At 45.1% G+C, this 12,390-nt stretch overlaps 1 protein-coding gene across 1 annotated transcript; it reads left to right on the forward strand.

The window, feature by feature from the left end:
* The first annotated feature begins 480 nt into the window (after positions 1-480).
* On the forward strand, positions 481-9,681 carry SSR3 (signal sequence receptor subunit 3). The gene is made up of 6 exons (XM_078607667.1): positions 481-850; positions 3,204-3,330; positions 3,896-3,994; positions 4,866-4,997; positions 6,940-7,030; positions 9,523-9,681. The coding sequence occupies exons 1-5, from the start codon at positions 715-717 to the stop codon at positions 7,001-7,003; spliced, it is 558 nt and encodes a 185-aa protein (XP_078463793.1). The 5' UTR covers positions 481-714; the 3' UTR covers positions 7,004-7,030; positions 9,523-9,681.
* The last annotated feature ends 2,709 nt before the right edge of the window (positions 9,682-12,390 follow it).

Genomic DNA, 12,390 nt, shown 5'->3' on the forward strand with positions numbered 1-12,390 from the left:
AATAATTGCACAGCACACAGTAAAGCTCCATTGTTTATTTATTAATTTAAGTCGCCGCCGTCACTCATCACCACCACCTCATCGACACCGAAGCACTTGGCGGCCATCTTGCTCGGGGCACGCGGCGCGTCCGTCCAACGAAGGCCGAGCGAGCCGTGACGTCACAATAGCACCACGCCCCTTTCTCGACAATAAAGGGGGGGGCGAGGTCCTGGGCGGGAGGGTTTAGGGGGAGGGGTTGGGGGGGGGGTTGGGGGGGGGTTGGGGGGGGGTTGGGGGGGGGTTGGGGGGGGTGTTGGGGGGGGTGTTGGGGGGGGGGTTTAGGGGGGTCGGGGGAGTGGTTTGGGCGGGGGGTGGTTTGGGGGGCTCTTGGGGGGGTGTCTTTGATCGCGTTACATTTACGCGATCAAACCCCCCCGCCCCCCCAGATGTTAGTCGCGAAATCCTGCGCGTGCCGAACTCACCCAACCCCCTTACCCAAGATGGCCGCGCCGCTTCACAACACTTCACAACAAGAACGCGCGTCCCGACGACGTCTCACCGCCCCCCCCCCCACGGCGAAACGTTGACGCGACACTTCGCTTGACGCGGGTTGGGGGACGGACCTCTCCTCCCCTTTTGCCGACTTCTCTCTCTCTCGCCCCCTTCCTCTCCCTCCTTCCTCCAGCCGCAGCAGCAGCAGAAGTCGTCCAAACCCTCCTCCCCTCGTCGACCATGGCGCCAAAGCAGAGCGGCCGCGGAGCCGCCTCCGAGGAGGAGCTGCTGCTCCAGGACTTCAGCCGCTCCGTGTCCACCAAGTCGGCGGCGCTATTCTACGGCAACGCCTTCATCGTGTCGGCCATTCCCATCTGTGAGTGAGAGAGAAGAGATTTGTGTGTGTGTGGGGGTTTACTTTTTCATTTTTCCCCGGTGGGGTGTCTTCACTCGCGAGGAAAGTAACACGCAAAAAAATAAAATGAGCCAGCGCGTGCTTTTGGCAGAAGCGTTGAAAGCTCCTGTCGCGAATTGAGATTTTAAGAAATGTAAAATATATATAAACTCATCAGGCGGGTGTTGTATTTACTAATACGGATAGGGCAAACGCGACATGTCGCTGTCTCTCATTGGCTGGCTGTCGGTCGAGGTGGCGCTCCTCACCCAATTGGAGCGCGCCTCGCTTTTGGCACCGCCTAAGCGCGTGCGGAATTGTAATTGCGACTTTTAAATGGGGGGTCAAAAAAATGAAATCTTCACTTTAGCTACTGTTAACTTTAGTCGGTTTTGGTTGAAATGAATACTCAACTCTTGAAAGAAATAGCTCTTCAAAGGAAAGTCTGTGTCAATTTTTATAGACGGTTTGGCGACGGTAAAATGATTTTTTTAATTAATAACCCTTTTGCCACGTCCAGTCTGTGGGCCCTGTGGTACCGATCCATATGGCGGTGATCGAACGCGTTCCTCTATAGGCACATTGGTTTTTGTTGATTTTCGGTGTCTATCCTTGGTCTGTTTCTCATTGCCACGTGTGGGAAAGTTGGCGCTGAGAGTTTGGCGTCGGTGGGAATTATTAATTTGAATCTTCACCCGTGTGAAATAAACTAAACTTTATTTTTTTTTATAATTTGCCAGATAAAAGCCACTGAGCTACGTAGCTCTTTCAGCAGCGACCTGGCCACAAACGATAGCTCAACAAAGTGGCTTATCATCACGTGGAAAGTTATAGCAGCAGCAGCAGCCAAATGCTCTGAACGCGTGATGTTGATTCTAAATGTGGAGGGAAAAAAACCGGAGGACCCGGAGAAAAATCAACGCGATCACGGAGAGAGAGACACCACAAACTCCAAATATACAACAGCAGGCGTCAGGGATGGGATCAAACCCACGACCTCCTGTACACCAGGCGAGGTAGTTAACATCTCATAGCCACCGTGATAATGAAAGAGAGAGACACGCAAACTCCAAATATACAGCAGCAGGTGTCAGGGACGGGATTGAACCCACGACCTCCTGTAGACCAGGCGAGGTAGTTAACATCTCGGCAAGAGCATCGTGTCGGTAAACGTTGACGACGCCGTGTTCATGTTGATGACGCTATGCTAATGAGCTTTCGTGGTCGTGGCTGTTGAACCTGAAGCGAAAGATAACTTGGCTCTGCTGACACGGACATGCTACCCCCCCCCTCCCCGGCCAGCCACGTGGACAATCAAGTTAGCGACGCAGATGATTTACTTTGAAAGTCGCGTCCGTTTGGTTACGATTAGCAGGCAGAACGTGGTAAAATTTCGATTTAAAGCTTTCGTGACTGCATGGATTCATATTCTTGGTTCTTTCGGTAAAGTCACGTAGAAGGGAAATAATAAAATAATAACAATTAAACATAATAAGATAAAATTCTCACTGACAATTTTGACTTTACCGAAAGAACCAAGAATAAGAACGTGGTAAGTTGCACATATATATATATTTTTTCGATGGTGAAAATTTCAGTTTGGTCGAATCCCTGTGACTGACATGGTGTATGTGAGGCCTTGGTCTTATTGTTGTCTATTGACTATGTACGGTGCGAAAGAAGTTCAACATAAATACAACATAATTTTTTTTGGGTTATTTATGACTTGTGTTGCAGTTAATGTGGTCTCATTGGGATGTATAGGTTGCACAACCAACAACAATCTATGGGTAACAAGAACATTAGTCCCAATGACAACATCCTCTTAACAGTGGCTCTGGCATCAGAGCACTGATCAGCGATGACTGAGATAGTGAATTTGTATCTGGGTTTTGACAGCCTGTCATTAAACCGGGTTCCTAAGTCTCGTGAGTTATTGGTCTCGGCAGAATTAACAATGACTGCAGGAGACAATATTAATTTGTTTTTTTTTCCCCAATGAATTTGATGCGAACAAAAATAATAAATTTTTGGGCATGGATGGCTTGAGCAAGGGCATTCTAGACAATGGTGGGTGGGATTTGTTGTGTATTTGCTCTCCAACACACCGGTGTGCTGTACGAGTAACGAATTGGCATGTTCTGTTTAAGTGAAAACCTTACTAATTGGCTGTTACAGGTGTTGGCGGGTTTAACCATAGCTTTATATTTACACGATCTAACCCAAAAAAAAACTATTTTAGGATCTTCCATTTACCACATCACGCACGCATGCTTCTTGCAAAGATGTGCTGCCTATGCCGTTTCCATGCGTGTGCGTTGCCCTTCCCCTGCAGGGCTGTACTGGCGGATCTGGCAGATGGATCTGTTCCAGTCGGCCGTGCTGTTCGGCGTGATGACCATCGCGAGCACGTGGCTGGTGGCCATGGCCTACAAGAACATGAAGTTCATTCTGAAGCACAAGTGAGTGTCTCGCACTGTGCAATGACCGGCCCACGCCAAGTATATCTGCACTGTTGGTTGAAAGCCTACCACCGCCTTGTATCAATCGTGGGGTTGTTTGGCCAATCTTCAGGCTGGTCAGTGCGGGTCGGTGAAGTGGAATGCTGGACTGGTTCGGTTGAATTTCTTTTGCACCGTACATAGCCCAGCGTGCTAACCAGAGGTATTATCACTCGCCAATGGCGTTCACCGGAGCCAGGAATCAAACTCAGTTGCCTGGATTTCATAGTGCATTGTGCTAACCACTGCACGATGAGTCTTGTCTTATGACAGCCACTGTTGACTTCCTTGAAGTGCATTTAAATGCCTGAAGAAGAGTGCTAAATATGTAGATTGTACTTTATTATGATTATAACAAGGATAAAACGGTGGTGCTAACTTTTCTAGAGAGAGTACTAACCACCGTTGTCCATTCTACTCGCGCAAACGATATCCCCATCTCAAGAATCTTGATTGGTTTCATGGAATTGTGCTGCATCGCCTGGGAGTTGTCTGAATCGCGTGGGGTGGTGCGCATTCTGCTCAGGGTGGTGCAGAAGCGAGAGGATGCGGTGGCACGTGAGGTTCTCCGCAAGCTTCCCGAGGCTGACAACAAGAAGATGTCCAAGAAGGAGAAAGATGAGAGGTGTGTTAATGCGCCACTCGTATTGAGCGATTCTCACTCTCACGATGCTTGTATTCAGTTGTGTAAGAATCGGTTATTGACAATTTATGAAAATGTTTGCACGGTTTGGAACAAATGAATCGGAACGAATGAGTTAGCCAATAAAAGTGAGACAGTACAAACAACGTCAACATCAACCCACAAATCATTTCTGACTAAGCTGAGACCCATCAACTCATTAGACCAGTCAACCCGGTCTAATCACAGGCTGCTGTCTGGGATTCGCACCTGGGACCTCGGCAGTGCCAGTAATAATTTGTGAATGAAACGTGATTGTGAATCATTTCTCAATGGTGGTTGCCAATAAGGTTTGTGAATGCAAATGAGATTGTGAATAATTTCTCAATGGTGGTGCCAGTAAGGTTTGTGAATTAAAATGAGATTGTGAATCATTTCTCAATGGTGGTTGCCAGTAAGGTTTGTGAATGCAAATGAGATTGTGAATCATTTCTCAATGGGCGGCACCAGTAAGGTTTGTGAATGAAAATGAGATTGTGAATCATTTCTCAATGGTGGTTGCCAATAAGGTTTGTGAATGCAAATGAGATTGTGAATAATTTCTCAATGGTGGTGCCAGTAAGGTTTGTGAATTAAAATGAGATTGTGAATCATTTCTCAATGGTGGTTGCCAGTAAGGTTTGTGAATGCAAATGAGATTGTGAATCATTTCTCAATGGGGGGCACCAGTAAGGTTTGTGAATGAAAATGAGATTGTGAATCATTTCTCAATTGTGGTTGCCAGTCAGGTTTGTGAATGAAAATGTGCAGGTGAATAATTTCTCAATGGGGGGGGGTCTCTTGTTTTCTCGCGATTGAACCCCGGTCCCCGCAGGATCCTGTGGAAGAAGAACGAGGTGGCGGACTATGAGGCAACCACCTTCTCCATCTTCTACAACAACACCCTCTTCCTTGTGCTCATCATTGTCGCCTCGTTCTTCCTGCTCAAGAACTTCAACCCCACAGTGTATCCTTGCCCTGCCCTCTGACCCCACCGGTTCTCCCTCCTGCTCGGTTTCACCGGCGCTCCGCCTGGGTTTAGCCGCGAACTCGTACGATGGAGTCTTTGGTCGTTGGAATTATACGCAAAGCTTAAATGACTCATCGGTTTAAGAAGTTAAAATAGATTCTCACGCTGGGAATGTACAATCCACGGCTAGATGAGGGCCTCCCCACGCCGTGCAGGACAGGGGCCTTATTTGACCATACTTCACGCTGGTCAGTGTCTACGGCAGGCAGCACATGAAACCTTATGGCGGGACCCCAGGGTCCCGAATAAACGGAAGTCAAAATCGTAATGAATTAATTTTTGGCGACTCCGTCCCACCGCGCACATAAATGCCGCGACCCACCTGGCACGGATCATTCTGTTGTCGTGTCCAAGCGCAGCAGCGAGGACGAATGCGCAGGAGAGCTGAACAATGGAATGCACTCCATGCTCGGGTATGGGCAGGATCATAAGTCTTATCCAAAGCTGCTCAAACTGCCGACACGACTTAAGTCCTTTATTTGTCATCACGGTATGCATAATGCGGTGAAACTGCTCTCTTATCTTCATTATTTTTTGTGACCTACTAATGTGTGCAGCCAGGATCAATCGATGACAATCCTATTACCTGCAGATATTTAACAGATGAGATGCGTTGCACCGTTAATTCCTCCTGTTTGATAATTAACACTTCTCTTGTCCGTATCCGCCTGTGCAGATAGGTTTTTGTTGCGGTTAAGCCATAGTCCCCACATACCGCTCGTATCAATGCGGATAAGAGGAGCGGCAACCCACTAATCTGTAGAGTAACATTGGTATAAACATTTGTTACAATATGAACAACGCATTGAAAACGCGTACTATTTTATGTACTGTTTACAAAGTGCGTTCACAAATCCACATTGAGAAACACGATGATTGACAGAGGGGTGTAAATTATTTTTTCTATAGTCTATTTAAATAGAGGTACTGCAGGTAAGTAGTTTTCAGGTTTAAAGGCATAGTTTAACAAGACAACACTTGCCACCATCCTTCAAACCCATTGGTGAAAAAGCAAAGTTTTTGTTTACTTAATATAATGTTTATGCGAGAGCCGGGAGCTTATGGGATCCTGAGGTCCCGCCATAAGGTTCATATGTGGGATCATATAAGTAGAGTACAACTATGGACATTGTGAAAATGAGCTTCATAGTTAATTGGATTTCTCCAGGACAAAGATTTAGATTCTGGTATGGATTTTGCTACACTGCCCTCTCAACTACCTTCCATGGAGCCCCATTATTGACTATGACAACTTGTTGTGCATGGTGGTCACCCCTGCGTAGCTTCTGGGTGGTGGTGGCGGCGGCTATGCACGCCTCATGCAGCACTGTAGGCGGGGATTGGTGGACTGCACAAATGGGAAACGCCTTTCTTTAGGCATTTAGGTGCGATACCCTGGCTTGCCAGGAGAAGGCGGTTCAACAAAAAAATGAGTGGATACCACCTGTATGGGATATAGTGTTTCCCCCTCGCACACATTGGGTTTTCCCAGAGTGCTCAGAATTTTTCCCACATGTAAAAACCCATTCATTGGTTGGCTGCGTACAGTGTGAAAGATGTTCAACTTGCGTACATGTCGACTACCGCAGAGCCTGGGCAATTGTTGGTGCCGGTTCTCCGCGTGACTGCACTCCCACTTGTCTATGGTTCCTCATGCCTCCAATGGTCCTCTCTCTCTCTTACAAGTTTAAATTATTTATTGTAGTATTATTAGTATTGGCTTCTGAGATCTGTTGAGAATGGGCGCATTCGGGGTATTTTGATCTTAGCCGCTCTTATTTGTCAAAACCTCCTTACGTAGGGTATTGCTTCATGTAAATTAACATTTTGCCTGTGGCCACTCTACAACTGTGACCTTGACTGTGATGCCTGCAATCAGAAACTACATCCTGTCCATGGGTTCCTCGGCCGGTCTCATTGCCCTGCTGTCGACCAGCCGCTAACATTCCTCACTCAGCGCCACAACTCAGGTACGTTAACTCTGCTCCGTTAATTATGTCCTCGACGAGCAACTTATCCCGCAGAAAAATTGGGTACAGCAGGATTAACTTGAATACCAACGCAGTATTCATCCGAAAGAAGTTCAACAGATACATATACACAGCCCTGCAGTAATGAAAATGTATATACAGGTAGTCCCCGACTTACGATGGTCCGACTTACGATATTTCGATCTTACGATGGCGATAGCGATATGACAAAATTGTAAAATATTTTACATTTCGTGCGGCAGGCAAACGCAGCAGCGTACGAGGTACGATACTGTACGTTGGGACGCTGCCGGGATGTACTGTACGCATATAGTTTATACAGTACGCATATAGTTTATACAGTACGGTACTGTAAATTGCTATGTTTTGCTAAATTATCACCATTCTTTAAGACTCCTGGGTAGGCTAGGCCATCTTCAACTCACGATATTTTCGACTTACGATGGGGTCGTCGTAACGCATCTCCATCGTAAGTCGGGGACTACCTGTAGTTATATAGAGAACTGCTGCTTGACCTGGGAGCATGGAGTGCTGTCAGTAGTGTATGTGCTGGACTCCACCCGGCACCTGCATTACCCTGACATAGCCAGATGAATGGGACTGACTCTATTATACTTGCTGTATGTGGGTTAGTGTGGAGGCTGGATTGGTGTCAAGGCTGTAGGTTCGTGTTGGGGCTGTATTTCTGTTGACAGCTGCATATCTATCTTTACAGCTGGATGTAGTACAGACATGGCATGCAAATGATTCTGGGGAGTGTTGGGCTCCCAGTATGCAGGCAAATGCCCCACCAGCTGTAATGTGCGTTATCCATAATATAGTTTTTTTTTGGGTTAGATCTCATTAACATAAATGTGCCGTTAAAACCCGCCACCACCTGGCACTGCCACTTAGTAAGATTTGTCACGTAAACAGAACATGTCAATTTGTTACTAATACAGCACACCGGTGTGTTAGAGAGCAAATCCACAACATTTACAATGTTAACGTGTGCGTTATGTCAAGCAGTTTCATCCGAGTGGCTCCAATAGAGGGCGCTGTGGCAGTGTATTTAAAGGCCACTTGTTAACATGTTTCGAACTTAATCTTAAAGTGTTAATGCAACCCTCTGGGATACACACACAGCCTAAGTAAGTGATTATAATGTAACATGGGGCCAGCTGAGTTTCATTTGATTGACATCTACAGCAGTCGGATGACAGGAGGGATGTCTGCTCACATGATACTTGTGAGTCCCTGTGATTGGCGTGGGCCCGAATAACCCCTGAGGAAGACTGGGCAGACTGTGCCGCTGCTGTAGCCTGGCAGTCAAAATATATTTTGCCGATTTTAATAATGTCTGAAGTGGAAACTGTCTGCTTGTTTGGGCCCAGCAAAAACTTCTTAATACATTTTATTAAATAACACTGTTGGAAAAAGGTATAATAGGTAACATCCTGGGCAATTGCCATTAATCGCACATAATTGACGTGTTTACATTTTATGGCAGTGGTATTGATGACTTTTTTAGTTATTTGTCCTTATGCACGAGTGTCGCCACAGCATTTCTAATTTTTTTAAAGTTGGTGTTCCCCCCCATTTGTATCCCTGCTGAACTACTGTGCTATTTGAAGTGAGCGGTCATTATTTTAAACATAGCGTATATTTATCCTTTTGACTTGACCGTTTTTTTCATGACAAGTAGTAATCTATGAAAAATAAGAATAGGTTTTACCCTTTCTGACAATAAAACAGGAGGTTTTAAGATGTTCAAACAGCAAATTGATTCCTTTTTCAAGTCTGCATTAACCACACTGTGGTGAATGCACATTATCACCAGCGCATGTTTGTTTGAATCTCACCACAAGTACGTGTGGTTAATGCAGACTTGATTCCTGCCAAAAGGTTTCTATTTGCTGTTAGAACATCTTAACACTTCCTGTTTTATTGCCAGGAAGGGTAAAATCTATTCTTATTTTTCATACTTTGATACTGGCAAAAAGATGCCGTAAAATGTGTTTCCTGTTGCAAAAATCAGCTGCAGGATGCTTTATAAACACACGTATTTTACAACTTGTGTTAGTTTTGCAGTTAACAAACCATTTAAATGCTCGATTTAAAGCTTTCGTGACTGCAGGGATTCATCTTGGTTCATTCGGTAAAGTCACGTAGAAGGCTGCTTGCGTTGTGGTCGAAACGTCGTGAGAATTGTATTTTATAATGTTTTACTTTTATTATTTTATTATTTCCCTTCTACGTGACTTTACCGAAAGAACCAAGAAGACATTTAAATGCTGTTGGTCTTCCAATATTATATGCACCATGTATACGTGTTCATAACGTATCCAAAGTATTGGTGCAAAACTGCGTTTAAATGTGAGGTTCTTTATCATCTGCATTTTTGTCTGACTTTGTCATCTGTGTTTGTGTCTGTGCACACCCCCTTCTGGACTGCTGGTGGCCCTGGACGACCACCTGCTTGCCCCCATTAGCTGCAAGTCTTTGGATGGTGTTTGGAAGCCACACGCCATCACTGTCAATTGCATTTATGAAGTTTTATGGGGGGCCCCCATTTTATAAATGCAGCATGTCTTGAGGTCCGTGCTGAGATTTGTCGTCGAACTGTCAATAAAAGCCGGTTGTTTACTTAAGTTTGCATCACCAAATGTGTTATTTTTAAAAAATAAGAATCTTTATTTAGACTGTCGGAATCCAATGAGCTGTGAAGATCTTTTTCGCAGATGTCCAGTGGGACATCTTTTCACAATGCTGGCAAAATGTAACGGTACTCAAATTGTAAATGTTGTGGATTTACTCTCCAACATCACCAGTGGGCTCTGAAGTACTAAATAATTAGCACGTTTCATTTACGTGACAAACCTTACTAATTGGCTGTGTCGGGAGGTGGTGGGTTAACGACACATTTATCCATTACGTAGGTTTTTTTTTGGGTTAGATCGCCTAAATATAAATGTCGTTAAACCCGCCACCACCCGACACAGCCAACTAGTAAGGTTTGTCACGAAAACAACGTGTCATTCGTTACTAGTACAGCACACCGTTGACAGCCAATCATTTACAAACAGTACGACGTTTCGCCAGTAATTACAACTAGCTTCATTAGGCGACAGCCAGATTTGTGGAGAAATCCTCCTGTTTCATAATATTGGCAAAATCGATCTAATCCAAAAAAAACTTTTACTATGAAAGCTAAGGAAGTTACTAAATATAAATACAAACTTTTGAACGGGCACGCCCCCTGCATCATCTTTAGTTTGTGGGACTTTTTTTTCTTCCAAACATTTATTATAGTGTTGGCAAGGGAATTTACATGTCTGAAAGGGAAAACGAGCAATATATGAACGCAAGTAAACAATATACAACCTCAAGGGTGGGAGTGTGGTGTTGGTGGCACAGTGACAAAGCGCACCAATAACATCTGGCAATGGCGTGTGTTTAAAAGGTCTGCTGATGATAGGTAGAAATCTGAAACGAGCCCGAAAGGGTTCCTTTGGACGAGTTGAAGGGTTGTCCCTGACGGTCATCGCGTCATCCTGGACCGTGGCACTGTGCTGCTTGCTTCTCTCGCCCCACGTTGCCTACCCTGCCTCCTCCCCAATCGAGTGCCACATGTTAACATGTGATGCACAACAAAACCCAACATTCTTCAATAGCACTGCCTTAAATAATTATATAGGTGACATCAAGGCCGTAGCCATGGAGTCAACATTGGGGGGGACCAAATCTTACAGGGGGTCTGGGGTCCCCCCCCAGAAAAATATGTAAATTTGAAAACGAATTTCCTGCCTAAAATATAATAAAATTCACTAACACATGGGATGGACTTTTTATTTATTTTTTACAATAATGTCTAATAGTGTATTGTATTACATTGCTCTATTTTTTTTTATTTTTTTACCTTTTCTTGTTTCATTGTATGTAATGGCAGAGATTAGGGATTAATAAAGTACAACCATAACCACAATCATATAAACAGAAATCTATTTTATAGCAATATATTGGGGGGGACATTTTGAGCATATTTGAATATTGGGGGGGATGATTTTTATTAATTTCCTCGTGGGCGTTTGCCTCTTGGCATCCCTTGCATAACTGTCGTTTGTAAAGCGTCTTGAGAAGCGATTTCACGTAGATGCTGCTGCTGCTGCACGTTGAATTTGTTGCTTGAACAAAAAAGTTGCTGTCAAATTTGTCCAAAAAGACCAGTCGTCTGATGGGGAAGACCAGAATTGTGTCTTAAGAATCGTATTAATTTCTCTAGTAGTTGCATCAATATTCTATGCTGCCTCTCTCATACAGTACTGCACCGTGGCATCTTCATCAGCATCTGGTGGGAGAATAAACGATAAAACTATTAACTATTTTACCAGGAAAGGCCAGCTGAGCTATATATAGCTTTTTTTCAGAAGCGACCTGGCCACATGATAACTCACGAAAGTGGCTGATCACGTGGAAATGTTTAGCAGCCAAATACTCTAAAACGCACGTTGATTCTAAATGCGAAGGGGGAAACCGGAGGACCTGGAGAAAAATCCACGACCACGGGGAGAACATGCACACTCCAAATATATAGGCGTCAGGGTTGGGATCGAACCCACGACCTCCTACATACCTGGCGAGGTGGTTCACATCTCACCACCAACAGGGCAGTGAGGGAATGTAACGTGAACAGTGCATGTGAATGCACTTACCCTCGCTATCAAAATATGCTGACACCAGTCACCGACAGGCCTGTGCACGTGAACAAAACAACCTCATTAAACATTCATTGTAATGACCGTGTGGCTAATTAAAGCAGATGGCTGCACAAAGCACACCTCAGTCGTTCAGCTAATTAAAGGGCATTCGATTCACGAGCGCGTGTTGGTTCTGCTAAAGAGCCCGCAACGCATCTGCTATGGATTAGATGTTTGTTGACCGGACGATCCATTGTGCCCTCCCTGGACCCTGTAAGCAAAAGCAAATGCTGAACCAGGATTGTGGAGATAAATAATACACTTTTTTTTTATTTTATCAGGTAAGGCCCACTGACCTGGCCACAAATGAAAGCTCAGTGCAGTGGCTTAATTACACGTGGAAATGTATAGCAGCCAAATACTCAAAACGCATGATTCTGAATGTGAATGGAAAAACCGGAGGACCGGGAGAAAAATCCACCTGACCACGGGGAGAGAGACACGCAGACTCCGAATTGACAGGCGTCGGTGTCGGAATAGAACCCACGACCTCCTGTATACCAGGCGAGGTAGTCAACATCTCCGAGCCACCGTGGCGCCCGACAAGACTCGCCTGCTCTCTCTTCGAGGCGAGGCTCATTCCTGTTGGCGTCACTCAAACAG

This window comes from Lampetra planeri, chromosome 28 (genome assembly GCF_965212315.1).
Source record: "Lampetra planeri chromosome 28, kcLamPlan1.2.h2, whole genome shotgun sequence".
Taxonomy (NCBI): Eukaryota; Metazoa; Chordata; class Hyperoartia; order Petromyzontiformes; family Petromyzontidae; genus Lampetra; species Lampetra planeri.